Consider the following 24253-nt stretch of genomic DNA (forward strand, 5'->3'; position numbering starts at 1 on the left):
GTAAATCTCCTCTGCACCCTCTCCAGTGCAACATCCTGGTAAATCTCCTCTGCACCCTCTCCAGTGCAACATCCTGGTAAATCTCCTCTGTACCCTCTCCAGTGCAACATCCTGGTAAATCTCCTCTGTACCCTCTCTAGTGCAACATCCTGGTAAATCTCCTCTGTACCCTCTCCAGTGCAACATCCTGGTAATCGCCTCTGTACCCTCTCCAGTGCAACATCCTGGTAAATCTCCTCTGTACCCTCTCCAGTGCAACCACATCCTGGTAAATCTCCTCTGTACCCTCTCCAGTGCAACATCCTGGTAAATCTCCTCTGTACCCTCTCCAGTGCAATCACATCCTTCCTGTAATGTGGTGACCAGAACTGCACGCAGTACTCCAGCTGTGGCCTAACCAGTGTTTTATACAGTTCAAGCATAACCTCCCTGCTCTTGTATTCCATGCCTCGGCCAATAAAGGCAAGTATCCCGTATGCCTTCTGAACCACCTTATCCACCTGGCCTGCTACCTTCAGGGATCTGTGGACCTGCACTCCAAGGTCCCCGTGTTCCTCTACACTTCTCAGTGTCCTACCATTTAATGTGTATTCCCTTGCCTTGTTAGCCCCTCCCCAAACGCATGACCTCACACTGCTCCAGTTTGAACTGCATTTGCCCCTGCTCTGCCCACCCGACCTGTTCATCGATATCTTCCTGCAGTCCCCAGCTTTCTCCTTCATTATCAACCACACAGCCTTTTTCGTATCATCTGCAAACTTCTTAATCATGTCTGATATTTTGCATCAGTCTTTACGGTAGAGGACACTAACAATATTCTGACAGTGGATAGTCAAGGGGCTATGAGGAGGAGGAACTTAACACAATCACAATCACTAAGGAGGTGGTACTCAGTAAGATAATGGGACTAAAGTCAGATAAATCCCCTGGACCTGATGGCTTGCATCCTCGGGTCTTAAGAGAAGTAGCGGCAGGGATAGTGGATGCATTGGTTGTAATTTACAAAATTCCATGGATTCTGGGGAGCTCCCAGCAAATTGGAAAACTGCAAATGTAACGCCCCTATTTAAAAAAGGAGGCAGACAAAAAGCAGGAAACTATAGACCAGTTAGCCTAACATCTGTGGTTGGGAAAATGTTGGAGTCCATTATTAAAGAAGCAGTAGCAGGACATTTGGAAAAGCAAAATTCGGTCAGGCAGAGTCAGCATGGATTTATGAAGGGGAAGTCATGTTTGACACATTTGCTGGAGTTCTTCGAGGATGTAATGAACAGGATGGATAAAGGGGAACCAGTGGATGTGGTGTATTTGGATTTCCAGAAGGCATTTGACAAGGTGCCACATAAAAGGTTACTGCACAAGATAAAAGTTCACGGGGTTGGGGGTAATATATTAGCATGGATAGAGGATTGGTTAACTAACAGAGAACAGAGAGTCGGGATAAATGGTTCATTCTCTGATTGACAATCAGTAACTAGTGGAGTGTCGCAGGGATCAGTGCTGGGACCCCAGCTATTTACAATCTATATTAACCACTTGGAAGAAGGGACTGAGTGTAACGTAGACAAGTTTGCTGATGGTACAAAGATGGGAGGAAAAGCAATGTGTGAGGAGGACACAAAAAATCTGCAAAAGGACATAGACAGGCTAAGTGAGTGGGCAAAAATTTGTCAGATGGAGTATAATGTTGGAAAGTGTCAGGTCATGCACTTTGGCAGAAAAAAAATCAAAGAGCAAGTTATTATTTAAGTGAAGAAAGATTGCAAAATGCTGCAGTACAGCGGGACCTGGGGGTTACTTGTGCATGAAACACAAAAGGATAGTATGCAGGTACAGCAAGTGATCAGGAAGGCCAATGGTATCTTGACTTTTATTGCAAAGGGGATGGAGTATAAAAGCAGGGAAGTCTTGCTACAGTTATACAGGGTATTGGTGAGGCCACACCTGGAGTACTGCGTGCAGTTTTGGTTTCCATATTTACGAAAGGATACACTTGCTTTGGAGGCAGTTCAGAGAAGGTTCACTCGGTTGATTCCGGGGATGAGGAGGTTGACTTATGAGGAAAGGTTGAGTAGGTTGGGCCTCATTGGAATTCAGAAGAATGAGAGGTGATCTTATCGAAACGTATCAGATTATGAGGGGGCTTGACAAGGTGGATGCAGAGAGGATGTTTCCACTGATGGGGGAGACTAGAACTAGGAGGCTTGTGTGGAGTGTAAACACCCCATGGAGCTGTTGGGCCCAATGGTCGGTTTCTGTGCTGTACATACTGTGTAATTCAATAATGAATTCTGGAAAGACACGTACAGCACTCGAAACAATCTTCAGCAATGTGCTGGGTGTCACAGGGGGTCAGTACTCCGACGTATCACCCCCACTGATCTGCAGGTCTAGTGCAAAATGGATGTGGGGAGTTCAAACACAGTCCTTGGTGAGAGGTCAGATTTGTACCAAACTAGGCCCTAAATCGGCAGACTGACTGTTACGTGCCTTCAAAAGCCTGTTTAAACCCTCTCTGTAAGTGATATCAGTCCAATACAACCATAACCCATTCTCACCTGCTCAATTTGTGTGTGTCCGACTATAATCTGTGTTTCTGTGTCTGAATGTTTGTGTATGTGTGTCTGTGTGTCTTTCTATATATGCTTGTGTGTTTCTATATATCTGTATTTGTGTCAGAATATCTATAATTGTGTCTGTGTGTGAGTATGTAGAAACACAGATATCGTTAACTAACACAAATCTATCCATTTCAGTTTTGAAATGTTCAACTGACCCCGAGACAGAACGGGTTTTTGGGGTGATAGTTGAAGATTTCCATTGTGCCTTGTGTGATCATGTGCTCCCTGACATCACACCTGAATGGTCTATTGCAAATTTAAAGGTTGTGCCTCTTGTTCTGGGTTCCCCCACTAGAGGGAATAGTTTCAGTCTCATTTTGATGAACTTGCTTGAGTGTTCATTGGATATATTCAAGTGGGAGTTAGATGTGGCCCTTGCGGCTAAAGGGATCAAGGGGTATGGAGAGAAAGCAGGAACGGGGTACTGAGGGAATGATCAGCCATGATCTTATTAAATGGTGGCGCAGGCTTGAAGGGCCAAATGGCCTACTCCTGCACCTATTGTCTATGTTTCTATGATCTTAGAATAAGGGGCCGCCCATTTAAAACTGAGATGAGGAGGAATTTCTTCTCTCAGAGGGTTGTAAATCTGTGGAATTCGCTGCCTCAGAGAGCTGTGGAAGCCGGGACATTTGAATAAATTTAAGACAGAGATAGACAGTTTCTTAACCGATAAGGGGATAAGGGGGCGGGCAGGGAAGTGGAGCTGAGTCCATGATCAGATCAGCCACGATCGTATTAAATGGCGGAGCAGGCTCGAGGGGCCGTATGGCCGACTCCTGATCCTATTTCTGATGTTCTTCTGTTCTTTTGCCTCCTACGTTTATGTCTCAATCATTGACACATACCACAAAAAGCAAGGGACCCAGTACTGAGCCCTGCGGAACCCCACGAAACAGCCTTCCAGTCACAAAAACACGCATCAACCATTCCCCTCTGCTTCCTACCTCTGAGCCAATTTTGGATCCAACTTGCCACTTTGCCCTGGATCCCGTGGGCTTTTAATTTCGTGACTAATCTGCCGTGTGGACTTTATCAAAAGCTTTGCTAAAATCCATATATACTGCATCATACGCAGTGCCCTCATCGACCCTCCTTACCCCCTCACAAAATTCTATCAATTTAGTCAGACACGACCTTCCCTTAACAAATCCGTCCTGACTGTCCTTGATTAATCCGAGTCTTTGTAAATGAAGATTTATCCTGTCCCTCAGAATTTTTTCCAATAATTTTCCCACCCCTGAGGTTAGGTTGATGAGGCACGGATCTGTGTCTGCGACTTCCCCGCACGGTGATTGTTATCTCTGTAATGCACTTATGAACGACTCCACGAGGCAATGTGTTGCACTCAAACTGTAGCGACCTCGGTCCTTTCTTTGTAACTCCAGAGAGAGGCACAAGCCATGGTGGGCAGCCTTTGATACTGGGCCCTGCACACCTATGCAGGTGACCCTCGGGTCTCCCACCGCAGTGCCCTCTGATGGACAGCCTCTGCCACAGGGGCAGGAAACCCCGGTCTCCACCAGTTGCACCCTCTAGTGGTGCCAGCATAGTATATACACAGTGTAAACCTTATTGATAGTATATCAGGTAACAAGTCTCCATCTTATGCAACTATGCAGGACTACAGTTAATTCAGAAACTAGAGTCCTAAACTTAAGGAAAGGTAACTTCGATGGCATGAGGCGTGAATTGGCTAGACTAGACTGGCAAATGATACTTAAAGGGTTGACGGTGGATAGGCAATGGCAAACATTTATAGATCACATGGATGAACTTCAACAGTTGTACATCCCTGTCTGGAGTAAAAATAAAACAGGGAAGGTGGCTCAACCGTGGCTAACAAGGGAAATTAAGGATAGTGTTAGATCCAAGGAAGAGGCATATAAATTGGCCAGAAAAGGTAGCAAACCTGAGGACTGGGAGAAATGTAGAATTCAGCAGAGGAGGACAAAGGGTTTAATTAGGAGGGTGAAAATAGAGTACGAGAGGAAGCTTGCCAGGAACATAAAAACTGACTGCAAAAGCTTCTATAGATATGTGAAGAGAAAAAGATTGGTGAAAACAAACATAGGTCCCTTGTAGTTGGACTGAGGTGAATTAATAATGCGGAACAAGGAAATGGCAGACCAATTGAACAAATACTTTGGTTCTGTCTTCACGAAGGAAGACACAAATGACCTTCTGGATGTACTAGGGGACCGAGGGTCCAGTGAGAAGGAGGAACTGAAGAACATCCTTAGGCGGGAAATTGTGTTGGGGAAATTGCAGATGACATGAAGCTGGGTGGCGGTGTGAGCTGTGAGGAGGATGCTAAGAGGCTGCAGGGTGACTTGGATAGGTTCGGTGAGTGGGCAAATACATGGCAGATGCAGTATAATGTGGATAAATGTGAGGTTATCCACTTTGGGGGCAAAAACGCAAAGGCAGAATATTATCTGAACGGTGACAGATTAGGAAAAGGGGAGGTGCAACGAGACCTGGGTGTCATGGTACATCAGTCATTGAAAGTTGGCATGCAGGTACAGCAGGCGGTGAAGAAGGCAAATGGCATGTTGGCTTTCATAGCTAGGGGATTTGAGTATAGGAGCAGGGAGGTCTTACTGCAGTTGTACAGGGCCTTGGTGAGGCCTCACCTGGAATATTGTGGTCAGTTTTGGTCTCCTAATCTGAGGAAGGACATTCTTGCTATTGAGGGAGTGCAGCGAAGGTTCACCAGACTGATTCCCGGGATGGCTGGACTGACATATGAGGAGAGACTGGATCAACTGGGCCTTTATTCACTGGAGTTTAGAAGGATGAGAGGGGATCTCATAGGAACGTATAAGATTCTGACGGGACGGGACAGGTTAGATGCAGGAAGAATGTTCTCGATGTTGGGGGAAGTCCAGAACCAGGGGACATAGTCTAAGGATAAGGGGTAAGCCATTTAGGACCGAGATGAGGAGAAACTTCTTCACTCAGAGAGTGGTGAAACTGTGGAATTCTCTACCACAGAGAGTTGTTGAGGCCAGTTCGTTAGATATATTCAAAAGGGAGTTAGATTTGGCCCTTACGGCTAAAGGGATCAAGGGGTATGGAGAGAGAGCAGGAATGGGGTACTGAGGGAATGATCAGCTGTGATCTTATTGAATGGTGGTGCAGGCTCGAAGGGCCGAATGGCCTACTCCTGCACCTATTTTCTATGTTTCCATGTTTCTACCTTGCTCTGTCAAGCCCGTGTGGTGGCTGATGTGCAACGGTCACCACAGGTTAAAAAAATCCACACACAGGCATCTTCCAGCCGCTCGATTGGCGTTCAGGACTGGAACATGGGGTCCTTCATTGAAACACCTGTGAACTCGTGGAAACAAGTTATCCTCGTTCGAGGGACCGCCTATGAATGAAAGAAAAGTGGTTCCTGATTTCAATCCAGTTACTCTGGGCTCTGATTGGGGCGCGAGTTTTTTTTATGGCTTATTTAGGTGTTGGTGCAGGTGAATGTAAATAACGTCTCAACACTTTGCAATTATTGCAGCCAACCCCAAGAAGAATCGAAGCAGATGAACGTTTCATCGGAACCGTCAGCGTAAGGAAAGATTCACATAACTCCTGATCCCATCCCTCACTCACATCTCAACGAGTTTCACACACGACGGATTAGATATTTCAATGCACAGTGCCCGATTTTCAGGCTCGAAGTGGGCAGTTTGGGAGTGGTCCTATATGGTGCGCGTGATCCATCCGTGCTGGAAGCGCGTCCCACCTCATCAGACTGGGAGCCCAAGCAGCTCATTGTAACATTTAAATAAAAGTCTTACGCAGGTCTGTACATTTCATCCGTGTCTGTGTTACCTCACGGTGATGGGACGCGGGTCTGTGTCTGTGCGATTCTCCCCCCGCACGGTGACGGGACGCGGGTCTGTGTCTGTGCGATTCTCCCCCCGCACGGTGACGGGACGCGGGTCTGTGTCTGTGCGATTCTCCCCCCGCACGGTGACGGGACGCGGGTCTGTGTCTGTGCGATTCCCTCCCGCACGGTGACATCACCCGGGTCTGTGTCTGTGCGATTCCCCCCCGCACGGTGACGGGACGCGGGTCTGTGTCTGTGCGATTCCCTCCCGCACGGTGACATCACCCGGGTCTGTGTCTGTGCTTGGACACAGGCCACGTAAAAGGTTACTGCACAAGATAAAAGTTCATGGGCTTGGTGGCAGTATATTAGCATGGATAGGGGATTGGCCAACTAACAGAAAACAGAGAGTCGGGATAAATGGGTCATAAATGGCAATCGGTGACTAGTGGGGTGCCGCAGGGATCAGTGCTGGGGCCTCAACTATTTACAATCTATATTATTGACGTGGATGAAGGGACCGAGTGTAATGTAGCCAAACTTGCTGACGATACAAAAATAGGTGGAAAAGCAAGTTGTGAGGAGGACACAAAGAATCTGCAAAGGGATATAGATAGGCTAAGTGAATGGGCAAACATTTGAGAGATGGAGTATAATGTCTGAAAATGTGATGCTATCCACTTTGGACGGAAGAATAGAAAAGCAAATTATTATTTAAATGGAGAGAGTCCACAGAATGTTGCGGTGCAGAGGGACCTGGGGATGCTCGAACATGAAACACAAAAAGTTAGCACGCAGGCACAGCAAGTGATCAGGAAGGCCAATGGAATCTTGGCCTTTATTGCAAAGAGGGATGGAGTATAAAAGCAGGGAAGTCTTGCTCCAGTTATACAGGGTATTGGTGAGGCCACACCTGGAGTACTGCGTGCAGTTTTGGTTTCCATATTTAAGGAGGGATCATCATCATAAACAGTCCCTCGGAATCGAGGAAGACTTGCTTCCACTCCTGAAGTGAGCTCTTTGGTGGCTGAACAGTCCAATACGGGAACCACAGTCCCTGTCACAGGTGGGACAGATAGACGTTGAGGGAAGGGGAGGGTGGGACTGGTTTGCCGCACGCTCCTTCCGCTGCCTGCGCTTGGTTTCTGCACGCTCTCGGCGACGAGACTCGAGGTGCTCAGCGCCCTCCCGGATGCACTCCCTCCACTTAGGGCGGACTGGTCTTTGGGCCCAGGGACTCCCAGGTGTCGGTGGGGATGTTGCACTTTATCAGGGAGGCTTTGAGGGTGGTCCCTTGTAACGTTTCCTCTGCCCACCTTTGGCTCGTTTGCCCGTGAAGGAGTTCCGAGTAGAGCGCTCGCTTTGGGGAGTCTCGTGTCTGCGGGGACATGCGGACAATGTGGCCCTGCCCAGCGGAGCTGGTCGAGTGTGGTCAGTGCTTCGATGCTGGGGATGTTGGCCTGGTCGAGGACGCTAACGTTGGTGCGTCTGTCCTCCCGGGGGATTTGCAGGATCTTACGGAGACATCGTTGATGGTATTTCTCCAGCGACTTGAGGTGTCTGCTGTACATGGTCCGTGTCTCTGAGCCATACAGGAGGGCGGGTATCACTACAGACCTGTAGACCATGAGCTGGGGGTGAGGTACCTACTGTACATGGTCCATGTCTCTGAGCCATACAGGAGGGCGGGTATCACTACAGCCCTGTAGACCATGAGCTGGGGGTGAGGTATCTACTGTACACGGTCCGTGTCTCTGAGCCATACAGGAGGGCGGGTATCACTACAGCCCTGTAGACCATGAGCTCGGTGGTGGATTTGTGGGCCTGGTCTTCAAATACTTGCATTGGAGGCAGTTCAGAGAAGGTTCACTCGGTTGATTCCTGAGATGAGGGGGTTGTCTTATGAGGAAAGGTTGAGCAGGTTGGGCCTCTACTCATTGGAGTTTAGAAGAATGAGAGGCGATCTTATCGAAATGTATAAGATTCTGAGGGGGCTCGACAAGGTGGATGCAGAGAGGATGTTTCCACTGATGGGGGAGACTAGAACTAGGGGGCATGGTCTCAGAATAAGGGGCCGCCCATTTAAAACTGAGATGAGGAGGAATTTCTTCTCTCAGAGGGTTGTAAATCTGTGGAATTCTCTGCCCCAGAGAGCTGTGGAGGCCGGGACATTGAATCTATTCAAGGCGGAGACAGACCAGTTCGTGGTTTTTTTTCAGATGTCCCGCCCCAGTGCTATGATTTCCGCTGGGGTGTTCGGGGCCGGTTTCGGCGGGGCACGGAGCATTGATGCCCGGGAGAAGCTCGCCGGCGTGCAACAACCCCTGGTTGCCATGCTGGCTGAATTTCTGGCTCCCGCCCGATCCATCGCGCCATGTAGAGCGCCCCCTGCTGGGACCGCCTGTGACAGCGGGCGGAACGACCTGTAGCGGCCGTAACAAGGTAAGTAATGTCCACCTCAGGTAAGTGCGGGTGTTGCGTATTTAATTTAATTTTTTTTGCGGTTTATGTTGTGGGGGCTATGTTTTAGGCGGTTTTATTTCAGGTTTTTTTTCACCTCCCCCCCCCCCCCAGTGAAGTCTCTTAGAGCACACCGAGGCTGGCTGTTTAACTCGGGAGTTTCGCATACTCAGCCAGCCGAGTGCCCCAAGGGAGGTGTGGAACGCCTCACTTAGCACTCCGTCCCACTCTCAGGGCCCAGCTGCTGAATTTTGATGACTGGGGCGCAAACTGTTCCCGGGCGCAAACTTTACCGCTCCGAAATGAGCCGAACCGAAAAACCAGCCCAATAGGCAAGTCACGGACTCTGGGGAACATAGGAACATAAGGAATAGGAGCAGGAGTCGGCCATTCGGCCCCTCGAGCCTGCTCCGCCATTTAATACCATCATGGCTGATCCGATCATGGACTCAGCTCCACTTCCCCGCCCGCTCCAGGGTATTGGTGAGGCCACACCCGGAGTACTGCGTGCAGTTTTGGTTTCCGTATTTACGAAAGGATATACTTGCTTTGGAGGCAGTTCAGAGAAGGTTCACTCGGTTGATTCCGGGGATGAGGGGGTTGACTTATGAGGAAAGGTTGAGTAGGTTGGGCCTCTACTCATTGGAATTCAGAAGAATGTGAGAAGATCTTATCAAAACGTATAAGATTATGAGGGTCCCCTTATTCCCTTATCGGTTAAGCAACTGTCTATTTCTGTCTTAAATATATTCAATGTCCCGGCTCCCACAGCTCTCTGGGGCAGCGAATTCCACAGATTTACAACCCTCTGAGAGAAGAAATTCCTCCTCATCTCAGTTTTAAATGGGCGACCCCTTATTCTAAGACCATGCCCCCTAGTTCTAGTCTCCCCCATCAGTGGAAACATCCTCTCTGCATCCACCTTGTCGAGCCCCCTCATAATCTGATACGTTTCGATAAGATCTTCTCACATTCTTCTGAACTCCAATGAGTCGAGGCCCAACCTCCTCAACCTTTCCTCATAAGTCAACCCCCTCATCTCCGGAATCAACCGAGTGAACCTTCTCTAAACTGCCTCCAAAGCAAGTATATCCTTTTGTAAATATGGAGACTAAAACTGCACGCAGTACTCCAGGTGTGGCCTCACCAATACCCTGTATAACTGGAGCAAGACTTCCCTGCTTTTATACTCCATCCCCTTTGCAATAAAGGCCAAGATACCATTGGCCTTCCTGATCACTTGCTGTACCTGCATACTAACCTTTTGTGTTTCATGTACAAGTACCCCCAGGTCCCGCTGTACTGCAGCACTTTGCAATCTTTCTCCATTTAAATAATAACTTGCTCTTTGATTTTTTTTCTGCCAAAGTACATGACCTCACACTTTCCAACATTATACCCCATCTGACAAATTTTTGCCCACTCACTTAGCCTGTCTATGTCCTTTTGCAGATTTTTTGTGTCCTCACACATTGCTTTTCCTCCCATCTTTGTATCATCAGCAAACTTGTCTACGTTACACTCAGTCCCTTCTTCCAAGTGGTTAATATAGATTGTAAATAGTTGGGGTCCCAGCACTGATCCCTGCGGCACCCCACTAGTTACTGATTGCCAACCCGAGAATGAACCATTTATCCCGACTCTCTGTTCTCTGTTAGTTAGCCAATCCTCTATCCATGTTAATATATTACCCCCAACCCCGTGAACTTTTATCTTGTGCAGTAACCTTTTATGTGGCACCTTGTCAAATGCCTTCTGGAAATCCAAATACACCACATCCACTGGTTCCCCTTCATCCACCCTGTTCGTTACATCCTCAAAGAACTCGAGCAAATTTGTCAAACATGACTTCCCCTTCATAAATCCATGCTGACTCTGCCTGACTGAATTTTGCTTTTCCAACTGTCCTGCTACTGCTTCTTTAATAATGAACTCCAACATTTTCCCAACCACAGATGTTAGGCTAACTGGTCTATAGTTTCTTGCTTTTTGTCTGCCTCCTTTTTTAAATAGGGGCGTTAGATTTGCAGTTTTCCAATCTGCTGGGACCTCCCCAGAATCCAGGGAATTTTGGAAAATTACAACCAATGAATCCACTATCCCTGCCTCTACTTCTCAAGACCCTAGGATGCAAGCCATCAGGTCCAGGGGATTTATCTGCCTTTAGTCCCATTATCTTACTGAGTACCACCCCCTTAGTGATTGTGTTTAGTTCCTCCCCCCCATAGCCCCTTGACTATCCACTGTTGGACTATTGTAAGAGTCCTCTAGCTCATTGAATGTATTCAAACCACAGATAGATAGATTTTTAACCAATAAGGGAATTAAGGGTTATGGGGAGCGGGCGGGTAAGTGGAGCTGAGTCCACGGCCAGATCTTGTTGGGTGGAGGGGCAGGCTCGAGGGGCTAGATGGCCTACTCCTGTTCCTGATTCTTATGTAAAGACTGATACAAAATATTTGTTCAGAGTTTCTGCCATCTCCATGTTCCCCATCACTAATTCCCCGGTCTCTTCCTCCAAGGGACCAAGGTTTACTTTAGCCACCCTTTTCCTTTTTATATACCTATAGAAACTCTTGCTATCTGTTTTTATATTTTGTGCTAGTTTACTTTCATAGTCTATCTTCCATTTCTTAATCATTTTTTTAGTCGTTCTTTGCTGGCTGTTAAAAGCTTCCCAATCTTCTGCCCTCCCACTAGTTTTGGCCACTTTGTATGCCCTTGTTTTTAATCGGATACCGTCCTTTATTTCTTTAATTAGCCACGGATGGCTATCTTTTCTCTTACACCCGTTCCTCCTCACTGGAAGATATATTTTTTGAGAGTTGTGAAATATCTCCTTAAATGTACGCCACTGTTCTTCAACCGTCCTACACTTTAATCTATTTTCCCAGTCTGCCCTCATACCTTCATAGTCTCCTTTATTTAAGCTTAGTACGCTGGTTAGAGATCCAACTTTCTCACCCTCCATCTGAATTTGAAATTGAACCATGCTATGATCACTCATTCCAGGGGATCCTTTACCAGGAGATAGTTCATTAATCCTGTCTCATTAGGAACAGGCAGAAAAATGTAGTTGAGGTCCCAACTCAAATCTTATTGAATGGTGGAGCAGGCTCGAGGGGCCGTATGGGCCTACTCCTGTTCCTATTTCTTAAGTTCTTATGGGTCTGTGTCTGCGATTCCCCCGCACGGTGACGGGACGTAGGTCTGTGTCTGTGTGATTCCCCCGCACGGTGACGGGACGTGGGTCTGTGTCTGTGTGATTCCCCCGCACGGTGACGGGACACGGGTCTGTGTCTGTGTGATTCCCCCCGCACGGTGAGGGGACGTGGGTCTGTGTCTGTGTGATTCCCCCGCACGGTGACGGGACACGGGTCTGTGTCTGTGTGATTCCCCCCGCACGGTGAGGGGACGTGGGTCTGTGTCTGTGTGATTCCCCCGCACGGTGACGGGACGCGGGTCTGTGTCTGTGCGACTCCCCCACAAGTGATGGGCTCATGATTTCAATCCTATAACTTTGGGCGTCTGTTAAGGGCTCAAGTAGTTGTGGATTATTTTGGGGCAGGTGAATCTAAATAATGTCTCCACATTTTCCAATCATTGCAGCTTATCTCCAGAAGAATTGAAGAAGAAGATCAGTGCATTAATAATGTCAGGGTAAGGAAAGATTCCCGTAAACCCTGATCCCATCTCTCACACACAACTCTAAGAGTTTCACACACAAGTCATTAGATATTTGAATGCACAGAGCCCGATTTTCAAGCTCGAAGTGGGCAGTTTGCGGGCGGGTCCTATATGGGGTGCATTCCTGCGTCTGTGTCTGTGCGATTCCCCCGCACGGTGACGGGACGTGGGTCTGTGTCTGTGATTCCCCCCGCACGGTGAGGGGACGTGGGTCTGTGTCTGTGTGATTCCCCCGCACGGTGACGGGACACGGGTCTGTGTCTGTGTGATTCCCCCGCACGGTGACGGGACACGGGTCTGTGTCTGTGTGATTCCCCCCGCACGGTGACGGGACGTGGGTCTGTGTCTGTGATTCCCCCGCACGGTGACGGGACACAGGTCTGTGTCTGTGTGATTCCCCCGCACGGTGACGGGACGTGGGTCTGTGTCTGTGATTCCCCCGCACGGTGAAGGGACGTGGGTCTGTGTCTGTGTGATTCCCCCCGCACGGTGACGGGACGTGGGTCTGTGTCTGTGATTCCCCCCGCACGGTGACGGGACGTGGGTCTGTGTCTGTGTGATTCCCCCCGCACGGTGACGGGACGTGGGTCTGTGTCTGTGATTCCCCCGCACGGTGACGGGACGTGGGTCTGTGTCTGTGTGATTCCCCCCGCACGGTGACGGGACGTGGGTCTGTGTCTGTGATTCCCCCGCACGGTGACGGGACACGGGTCTGTGTCTGTGTGATTCCCCACGCACGGTGACGGGACACGGGTCTGTGTCTGTGATTCCCCCCGCACAGTAACGGGACACGGGTCTGTGTCTGTGATTCCCCCGCACGGTGAGGGGACGTGGGTCTGTGTCTGTGTGATTCCCCCCGCACGGTGACGGGACATGGGTCTGCGTCTGTGATTCCCCCCACACGGTGACGGGACGTGGGTCTGTGTCTGTGTGATTCCCCCGCACGGTGACGGGACATGGGTCTGTGTCTGTGATTCCCCCCGCACGGTGACGGGACGTGGGTCTGTGTCTGTGTGATTCCCCCGCACGGTGACGGGACGTGGGTCTGTGTCTGTGATTCCCCCGCACGGTGAGGGGACACGGGTCTGTGTCTGTGTGATTCCCCCGCACGGTGACGGGACACGGGTCTGTGTCTGTGTGATTCCCCCGCACGGTGACGGGACGTGGGTCTGTGTCTGTGTGATTCCTCCCGCACGGTGACGGGACACGGGTCTGTGTCTGTGTGATTCCTCCCGCACGGTGACAGGACGTGGGTCTGTGTCTGTGATTCCCCCGCACGGTGACGGGACACGGGTCTGTGTCTGTGATTCCCCCTGCACGGTGACGGGACACGGGTCTGTGTCTGTGTGATTCCCCCGCACGGTGACGGGACGTGGGTCTGTGTCTGTGTGATTCCCCCGCACGGTGACCGGACGTGGGTCTGTGTCTGTGATTCCCCCGCACGGTGACGGGACGTGGGTCTGTGTCTGTGTGATTCCCCGCACGGTGACGGGACGTGGGTCTGTGTCTGTGTGATTCCCCCGCACGGTGACGGGACGTGGGTCAGTGTCTGTGTGATTCCCCCCGCACGGTGACGGGACACGGGTCTGTGTCTGTGATTCCCCCCGCACGGTGACGGGACACGGGTCTGTGTCTGTGATTCCCCCCGCACGGTGACGGGACACGGGTCTGTGTCTGTGATTCCCCCCGCACGGTGACGGGACACGGGTCTGTGTCTGTGATTCCCCGCACGGTGACGGGACGTGGGTCTGTGTCTGTGTGATTCCCCCGCACGGTGACGGGACGTGGGTCTGTGTCTGTGTGATTCCCCCCGCACGGTGACAGGACACGGGTCTGTGTCTGTGTGATTCCCCCGCACGGTGACGGGATGTGGGTCTGTGTCTGTGATTCCCCCGCACGGTGACAGGACATGGGTCTGTGTCTGTGATTCCCCCGCACGGTGACGGGACACGGGTCTGTGTCTGTGTGATTCCCCCGCACGGTGACAGGACATGGGTCTGTGTCTGTGATTCCCCCGCACGGTGACGGGACACGGGTCTGTGTCTGTGATTCCCCCGCACGGTGACAGGACATGGGTCTGTGTCTGTGATTCCCCCGCACGGTGACGGGACGTGGGTCTGTGTCTGTGTGATTCCCCGCACGGTGACGGGACACGGGTCTGTGTCTGTGTGATTCCCCCCGCACGGTGACGGGACACGGGTCTGTGTCTGTGTGATTCCCCCCGCACGGTGAGGGGACACGGGTCTGTGTCTGTGTGATTCCCCCCGCACGGTGACGGGACGTGGGTCTGTGTCTGTGTGATTCCCCCGCACAGTGAGGGGACACGGGTCTGTGTCTGTGTGATTCCCCCGCACGGTGACGGGACGTGGGTCTGTGTCTGTGTGATTCCCCCGCACAGTGACGGGACGTGGGTCTGTGTCTGTGTGATTCCCCCCGCACGGTGATGGGACACGGGTCTGTGTCTGTGTGATTCCCCCGCACGGTGACGGGACGTGGGTCTGTGTCTGTGTGATACCCCCCGCACGGTGACGGGACGTGGGTCTGTGTCTGTGATTCCCCCGCACGGTGAGGGGACACGGGTCTGTGTCTGTGTGATTCCCCCCGCACGGTGACGGGACGTGGGTCTGTGTCTGTGTGATTCCCCCCGCACGGTGACGGGACACGGGTCTGTGTCTGTGTGATTCCCCCCGCACGGTGACGGGACACGGGTCTGTGTCTGTGTGATTCCCCCTGCACGGTGACGGGACACGGGTCTGTGTCTGTGTGATTCCCCCTGCACGGTGAGGGACACGGGTCTGTGTCTGTGTGATTCCCCCTGCACGGTGACGGGACACGGGTCTGTGTCTGTGATTCCCCCGCACGGTGATGGGACACGGGTCTGTGTCTGTGATTCCCCCGCACGGTGACGGGACACGGGTCTGTGTCTGTGTGATTCCCCCGCACGGTGACGGGACGTGGGTCTGTGTCTGTGATTCCCCCGCACGGTGACGGAACGTGGGTCTGTGTCTGTGTGATTCCCCCGCACGGTGACGGGACGTGGGTCTGTGTCTGTGTGATTCCCCCCGCACGGTGACGGGACATGGGTCTGCGTCTGTGATTCCCCCCACACGGTGACGGGACGTGGGTCTGTGTCTGTGTGATTCCCCCGCACGGTGACGGGACGTGGGTCTGTGTCTGTGTGATTCCCCCCGCACGGTGACGGGACATGGGTCTGTGTCTGTGATTCCCCCCGCACGGTGACGGGACGTGGGTCTGTGTCTGTGTGATTCCCCCGCACGGTGACGGGACATGGGTCTGTGTCTGTGATTCCCCCGCACGGTGACGGGACACGGGTCTGTGTCTGTGATTCCCCCCGCACGGTGACGGGACGTGGGTCTGTGTCTGTGATTCCCCCCGCACGGTGACGGGACGTGGGTCTGTGTCTGTGATTCCCCCGCACGGTGACGGGACACGGGTCTGTGTCTGTGTGATTCCTCCCGCACGGTGACGGGACACGGGTCTGTGTCTGTGATTCCCCCCGCACGGTGATGGGACGTGGGTCTGTGTCTGTGATTCCTCCCGCACGGTGACAGGACGTGGGTCTGTGTCTGTGATTCCCCCGCACGGTGACGGGACACGGGTCTGTGTCTGTGATTCCCCCCGCACGGTGACGGGACACGGGTCTGTGTCTGTGATTCCCCCTGCACGGTGACGGGACACGGGTCTGTGTCTGTGTGATTCCCCCGCACGGTGACGGGACGTGGGTCTGTGTCTGTGTGATTCCCCCGCACGGTGACCGGACGTGGGTCTGTGTCTGTGTGATTCCCCGCACGGTGACGGGACGTGGGTCTGTGTCTGTGTGATTCCCCCGCACGGTGACGGGACGTGGGTCTGTGTCTGTGTGATTCCCCGCACGGTGACCGGACGTGGGTCTGTGTCTGTGTGATTCCCCGCACGGTGACGGGACGTGGGTCTGTGTCTGTGTGATTCCCCCGCACGGTGACGGGACGTGGGTCAGTGTCTGTGTGATTCCCCCCGCACGGTGACGGGACACGGGTCTGTGTCTGTGATTCCCCCCGCACGGTGACGGGACACGGGTCTGTGTCTGTGATTCCCCCCGCACGGTGACGGGACACGGGTCTGTGTCTGTGATTCCCCCCGCACGGTGACGGGACACGGGTCTGTGTCTGTGATTCCCCGCACGGTGACGGGACGTGGGTCTGTGTCTGTGTGATTCCCCCGCACGGTGACGGGACGTGGGTCTGTGTCTGTGTGATTCCCCCCGCACGGTGACGGGACGTGGGTCTGTGTCTGTGTGATTCCCCCCGCACGGTGACGGGACGTGGGTCTGTGTCTGTGTGATTCCCCCGCACGGTGATGGGACACGGGTCTGTGTCTGTGATTCCCCCGCACGGTGACGGGACACGGGTCTGTGTCTGTGTGATTCCCCCGCACGGTGACGGGACGTGGGTCTGTGTCTGTGATTCCCCCGCACGGTGACGGGACGTGGGTCTGTGTCTGTGTGATTCCCCCCGCACGGTGACGGGACATGGGTCTGCGTCTGTGATTCCCCCCACACGGTGACGGGACGTGGGTCTGTGTCTGTGTGATTCCCCCGCACGGTGACGGGACGTGGGTCTGTGTCTGTGTGATTCCCCCCGCACGGTGACGGGACATGGGTCTGTGTCTGTGATTCCCCCCGCACGGTGACGGGACGTGGGTCTGTGTCTGTGTGATTCCCCCGCACGGTGACGGGACATGGGTCTGTGTCTGTGATTCCCCCGCACGGTGACGGGACACGGGTCTGTGTCTGTGATTCCCCCCGCACGGTGACGGGACGTGGGTCTGTGTCTGTGATTCCCCCCGCACGGTGACGGGACGTGGGTCTGTGTCTGTGATTCCCCCGCACGGTGACGGGACACGGGTCTGTGTCTGTGTGATTCCTCCCGCACGGTGACGGGACACGGGTCTGTGTCTGTGATTCCCCCCGCACGGTGATGGGACGTGGGTCTGTGTCTGTGATTCCTCCCGCACGGTGACAGGACGTGGGTCTGTGTCTGTGATTCCCCCGCACGGTGACGGGACACGGGTCTGTGTCTGTGATTCCCCCCGCACGGTGACGGGACACGGGTCTGTGTCTGTGATTCCCCCTGCACGGTGACGGGACACGGGTCTGTGTCTGTGTGATTCCCCCGCACGGTGACGGGACGTGGGTCTGTGTCTGTGTGATTCCCCCGCACGGTGACCGGACGTGGGTCTGTGTCTGTGTGATTCCCCGCACGGTGACGGGACGTGGGTCTGTGTCTGTGTGATTCCCCCGCACGGTGACGGGACGTGGGTCTGTGTCTGTGTGATTCCCCGCACGGTGACCGGACGTGGGTCTGTGTCTGTGTGATTCCCCGCACGGTGACGGGACGTGGGTCTGTGTCTGTGTGATTCCCCCGCACGGTGACGGGACGTGGGTCAGTGTCTGTGTGATTCCCCCCGCACGGTGACGGGACACGGGTCTGTGTCTGTGATTCCCCCCGCACGGTGACGGGACACGGGTCTGTGTCTGTGATTCCCCCCGCACGGTGACGGGACACGGGTCTGTGTCTGTGATTCCCCCCGCACGGTGACGGGACACGGGTCTGTGTCTGTGATTCCCCGCACGGTGACGGGACGTGGGTCTGTGTCTGTGTGATTCCCCCGCACGGTGACGGGACGTGGGTCTGTGTCTGTGTGATTCCCCCCGCACGGTGACGGGACGTGGGTCTGTGTCTGTGTGATTCCCCCCGCACGGTGACGGGACGTGGGTCTGTGTCTGTGTGATTCCCCCGCACGGTGACAGGACATGGGTCTGTGTCTGCGATTCCCCCGCACGGTGATGGGACGTGGGTCTGTGTCTGTGTGATTCCCCCGCACGGTGACGGGACACGGGTCTGTGTCTGTGATTCCCCCGCACGGTGACAGGACATGGGTCTGTGTCTGTGATTCCCCCGCACGGTGACGGGACGTGGGTCTGTGTCTGTGTGATTCCCCGCACGGTGACGGGACACGGGTCTGTGTCTGTGTGATTCCCCGCACGGTGACGGGACACGGGTCTGTGTCTGTGTGATTCCCCCCGCACGGTGACGGGACACGGGTCTGTGTCTGTGTGATTCCCCCCGCACGGTGAGGGGACACGGGTCTGTGTCTGTGTGATTCCCCCGCACGGTGACGGGACGTGGGTCTGTGTCTGTGTGATTCCCCCCGCACGGTGACGGGACGTGGGTCTGTGTCTGTGTGATTCCCCCGCACAGTGAGGGGACACGGGTCTGTGTCTGTGTGATTCCCCGCACGGTGACGGGACACGGGTCTGTGTCTGTGTGATTCCCCCGCACGGTGACGGGACGTGGGTCTGTGTCTGTGATTCCCCCCGCACGGTGACGGGACGTGGGTCTGTGTCTGTGTGATTCCCCCGCACGGTGAGGGACGTGGGTCTGTGTCTGTGATTCCCCCCGCACGGTGACGGGACACGGGTCTGTGTCTGTGTGATTCCCCCGCATGGTGACGGGACGTGGGTCTGTGTCTGTGTGATTCCCCCCGCACGGTGACGGGACGTGGGTCTGTGTCTGTGATTCCCCCCGCACGGTGACGGGACGTGGGTCTGTGTCTGTGTGATTCCCCCCGCACGGTGACGGGACGTGGGTCTGTGTCTGTGTGATTCCCCCGCACGGTGACGGGACACGGGTCTGTGTCTGTGATTCCCCCCGCACGGTGACGGGACGTGGGTCTGTGTCTGTGTGATTCCCCCCGCACGGTGACGGGACGTGGGTCTGTGTCTGTGATTCCCCCCGCACGGTGAGGGACGTGGGTCTGTGTCTGTGTGATTCCCCCCGCACGGTGACGGGACGTGGATCTGTGTCTGTGATTCCCCCGCACGGTGACGGGACGTGGGTCTGTGTCTGTGATTCCCCCGCACGGTGACGGGACACGGGTCTGTGTCTGTGTGATTCCCCCCGCACGGTGACGGGACACGGGTCTGTGTCTGTGATTCCCCCCGCACGGTGACGGGACACGGGTCTGTGTCTGTGTGATTCCCCCGCACGGTGACGGGACGTGGGTCTGTGTCTGTGATTCCCCCGCACGGTGACGGGACGTGGGTCTGTGTCTGTGTGATTCCCCCGCACGGTGACGGGACGTGGGTCTGTGTCTGTGTGATTCCCCCGCACGGTGACGGGACGTGGGTCTGTGTCTGTGATTCCCCCGCACGGTGAGGGGGCGTGGGTCTGTGTCTGTGTGATTCCCCCCGCACGGTGACGGGACGTGGGTCTGTGTCTGTGTGATTTCCCCCGCACGGTGACGGGACACGGGTCTGTGTCTGTGTGATTCCCCCCCGCACGGTGAGGGGACACGGGTCTGTGTCTGTGATTCCCCCGCACGGTGAGGGGACACGGGTCTGTGTCTGTGTGATTCCCCCCGCACGGTGAGGGGACACGGGTCTGTGTCTGTGTGATTCCCCCGCACGGTGAGGGGACACGGGTCTGTGTCTGTGTGATTCCCCCGCACGGTGACGGGACACGGGTCTGTGTCTGTGTGATTCCCCCCGCACGGTGAGGGGACACGGGTCTGTGTCTGTGATTCCCCCGCACGGTGAGGGGACACGGGTCTGTGTCTGTGATTCCCCCGCACGGTGAGGGGACACGGGTCTGTGTCTGTGATTCCCCCGCACGGTGAGGGGACACGGGTCTGTGTCTGTGATTCCCCCGCACGGTGAGGGGACACGGGTCTGTGTCTGTGATTCCCCCGCACGGTGACGGGACACGGGTCTGTGTCTGTGTGATTCCCCCGCACGGTGAGGGGACACGGGTCTGTGTCTGTGTGATTCCCCCGCACGGTGACGGGACGTGGGTCTGTGTCTGATTCCCCCCGCACGGTGACGGGACATGGGTCTGTGTCTGTGTGATTCCCCCCCGCACGGTGACGGGACGTGGGTCTGTGTCTGTGATTCCCCCCGCACGGTGAGGGACGTGGGTCTGTGTCTGTGTGATTCCCCCGCACGATGACGGGACGTGGGTCTGTGTCTGTGTGATTCCCCCGCACGGTGACGGGACGTGGGTCTGTGTCTGTGTGATTCCCCCGCACGGTGACGGGACGTGGGTCTGTGTCTGTGTGATTCCCCCGCACGGTGACGGGACACGGGTCTGTGTCTGTGTGATTCCCCCGCACGGTAACGGGACGTGGGTCTGTGTCTGTGTGATTCCCCCGCACGGTGAGGGGACACGGGTCTGTGTCTGTGTGATTCCCCCGCACGGTGACGGGACGTGGGTCTGTGTCTGTGATTCCCCCGCACGGTGACGGGACGTGGGTCTGTGTCTGTGTGATTCCCCCGCACGGTGACGGGACGTGGGTCTGTGTCTGTGTGATTCCCCCCGCACGGTGACGGGACGTGGGTCTGTGTCTGTGTGATTCCCCCGCACGGTAACGGGACGTGGGTCTGTGTCTGTGATTCCCCCCGCACGGTGACGGGACGTGGGTCTGTGTCTGTGTGATTCCCCCGCACGGTTACGGGACGTGGGTCTGTGTCTGTGTGATTCCCCCGCACGGTGACGGGACGTGGGTCTGTGTCTGTGATTCCCCCGCACGGTGACGGGACACGAGTCTGTGTCTGTGATTCCCCCCGCACGGTGAGGGGACACGGGTCTGTGTCTGCGATTCCCCCGCACGGTGACGGGACGTGGGTCTGTGTCTGTGTGATTCCCCCGCACGGTGACGGGACGTGGGTCTGTGTCTGTGATTCCCCCCGCACGGTGACGGGACGTGGGTCTGTGTCTGTGATTCCCCGCACAGTGACGGGACGTGGGTCTGTGTCTGTGTGATTCCCCCGCACGGTGACGGGACACGGGTCTGTGTCTGTGTGATTCCCCCCGCACGGTGACGGGACGTGGGTCTGTGTCTGTGTGATTCCCCCGCACGGTGACGGGACACGGGTCTGTGTCTGTGATTCCCCCGCACGGTGACGGGACGTGGGTCTGTGTCTGTGATTCCCCCCGCACGGTGACGGGACGTGGGTCTGTGTCTGTGATTCCCCCGCACGGTGACGGGACACGGGTCTGTGTCTGTGTGATTCCCCCGCACGGTGACGGGACACGGGTCTGTGTCTGTGTGATTCCCCCCGCACGGTGACGGGACACGGGTCTGTGTCTGTGTGATTCCCCCGCACGGTGACGGGACGTGGGTCTGTGTCTGTGATTCCCCCGCACGGTGACGGGACACGGGTCTGTGTCTGTGATTCCCCCCGCACGGTGACGGGACGTGGGTCTGTGTCTGTGTGATTCCCCCCGCACGGTGATGGGACACGGGTCTGTGTCTGTGTGATTCCCCCGCACGGTGACGGGACGTGGGTCTGTGTCTGTGTGATACCCCCCGCACGGTGACGGGACGTGGGTCTGTGTCTGTGATTCCCCCGCACGGTGAGGGGACACGGGTCTGTGTCTGTGTGATTCCCCCCGCACGGTGACGGGACGTGGGTCTGTGTCTGTGTGATTCCCCCCGCACGGTGACGGGACACGGGTCTGTGTCTGTGTGATTCCCCCCGCACGGTGACGGGACACGGGTCTGTGTCTGTGATTCCCCCCGCACGGTGACGGGACGTGGGTCTGTGTCTGTGATTCCCCCGCACGGTGAGGGACGTGGGTCTGTGTCTGTGATTCCCCCGCACGGTGACGGGACGTGGGTCTGTGTCTGTGTGATTCCCCCCGCACGGTGACGGGACGTGGGTCTGTGTCTGTGATTCCCCCGCACGGTGACGGGACACGGGTCTGTGTCTGTGTGATTCCCCCCGCACGGTGAGGGGACACGGGTCTGTGTCTGTGTGATTCCCCCCGCACGGTGACGGGACGTGGGTCTGTGTCTGTGTGATTCCCCCGCACGGTGACGGGACACGGGTCTGTGTCTGTGTGATTCCCCCCGCACGGTGACGGGACGTGGGTCTGTGTCTGTGATTCCCCCGCACGGTGACGGGACGTGGGTCTGTGTCTGTGATTCCCCGCACGGTGACGGGACGTGGGTCTGTGTCTGTGATTCCCCCGCACGGTGACGGGACACGGGTCTGTGTCTGTGATTCCTCGCACGGTGACGGGACGTGGGTCTGTGTCTGTGTGATTCCCCCGCACGGTGACGGGACACGGGTCTGTGTCTGTGATTCCTCGCACGGTGACGGGACGTGGGTCTGTGTCTGTGTGATTCCCCCGCACGGTGACGGGACACGGGCCTGTGTCTGTGATTCCCCCCGCACGGTGACGGGACATGGGTCTGTGTCTGTGATTCCCCCGCACGGTGACGGGACATGGGTCTGTGTCTGTGATTCCCCCGCACGGTGACGGGACGTGGGTCTGTGTCTGTGATTCCCCCCGCACGGTGACGGGACATGGGTCTGTGTCTGTGATTCCCCCGCACGGTGACGGGACATGGGTCTGTGTCTGTGATTCCCCGCACGGTGACGGGACGTGGGTCTGTGTCTGTGTGATTCCCCCCGCACGGTGACGGGACACGGGTCTGTGTCTGTGATTCCCCGCACGGTGACGGGACGTGGGTCTGTGTCTGTGATTCCCCCGCACGGTGACGGGACACGGGTCTGTGTCTGTGTGATTCCCCCCGCACGGTGACGGGACGCGGGTCTGTGTCTGTGTGATTCCCCCCGCACGGTGACGGGACGTGGGTCTGTGTCTGTGTGATTCCCCCGCACGGTGACGGGACGTGGGTCTGTGTCTGTGTGATTCCCCCCGCACGGTGACGGGACGTGGGTCTGTGTCTGTGTGATTCCCCCCGCACGGTGACGGGACGTGGGTCTGTGTCTGTGTGATTCCCCCCGCACGGTGACGGGACACGGGTCTGTGTCTGTGTGATTCCCCCCGCACGGTGACGGGACACGGGTCTGTGTCTGTGTGATTCCCCCCGCACGGTGACGGGACGTGGGTCTGTGTCTGTGTGATTCCCCCGCACGGTGACGGGACGTGGGTCTGTGTCTGTGATTCCCCCGCACGGTGACGGGACGTGGGTCTGTGTCTGTGTGATTCCCCCCGCACGGTGACGGGACACGGGTCTGTGTCTGTGTGATTCCCCCCGCACGGTGACGGGACGTGGGTCTGTGTCTGTGATTCCCCCCGCACGGTGACGGGACGTGGGTCTGTGTCTGTGATTCCCCCGCACGGTGACGGGACACGGGTCTGTGTCTGTGTGATTCCCCCGCACGGTGACGGGACACGGGTCTGTGTCTGTGATTCCCCCCGCACGGTGATGGGACGTGGGTCTGTGTCTGTGTGATTCCCCCGCACGGTGACGGGACACGGGTCTGTGTCTGTGTGATTCCCCCCGCACGGTGACGGGACGTGGGTCTGTGTCTGTGTGATTCCCCCGCACGGTGACGGGACACGGGTCTGTGTCTGTGATTCCCCCCGCACGGTGACGGGACGTGGGTCTGTGTCTGTGTGATTCCCCCGCACGGTGACGGGACGTGGGTCTGTGTCTGTGTGATTCCCCCCGCACGGTGACGGGACGTGGGTCTGTGTCTGTGATTCCCCCCGCACGGTGACGGGACGTGGGTCTGTGTCTGTGATTCCCCCCGCACGGTGACGGGACACGGGTCTGTGTCTGTGTGATTCCCCCCGCACGGTGAGGGACGTGGGTCTGTGTCTGTGATTCCCCCGCACGG

General features: G+C 55.7%; 1 protein-coding gene across 4 annotated transcripts in view; it reads left to right on the forward strand.

Moving 5' to 3' along the window:
- The window catches only part of LOC139257730 (uncharacterized), a 138523-nt gene that overhangs the window by 67541 nt on the left and 46729 nt on the right, over positions 1-24253 (forward strand). For all 4 annotated transcript variants that reach the window (XM_070874596.1, XM_070874597.1, XM_070874598.1 and 1 more), the window contains 2 exons: positions 6139-6189; positions 12523-12573. In XM_070874596.1, coding sequence (XP_070730697.1) covers positions 6139-6189; positions 12523-12573 — 102 coding nt within the window. The remainder of the gene's footprint in view (positions 1-6138; positions 6190-12522; positions 12574-24253) is intronic.

The sequence above is a fragment of the Pristiophorus japonicus genome, unplaced genomic scaffold, assembly GCF_044704955.1.
Source record: "Pristiophorus japonicus isolate sPriJap1 unplaced genomic scaffold, sPriJap1.hap1 HAP1_SCAFFOLD_901, whole genome shotgun sequence".
Classification (NCBI taxonomy): Eukaryota; Metazoa; Chordata; class Chondrichthyes; family Pristiophoridae; genus Pristiophorus; species Pristiophorus japonicus.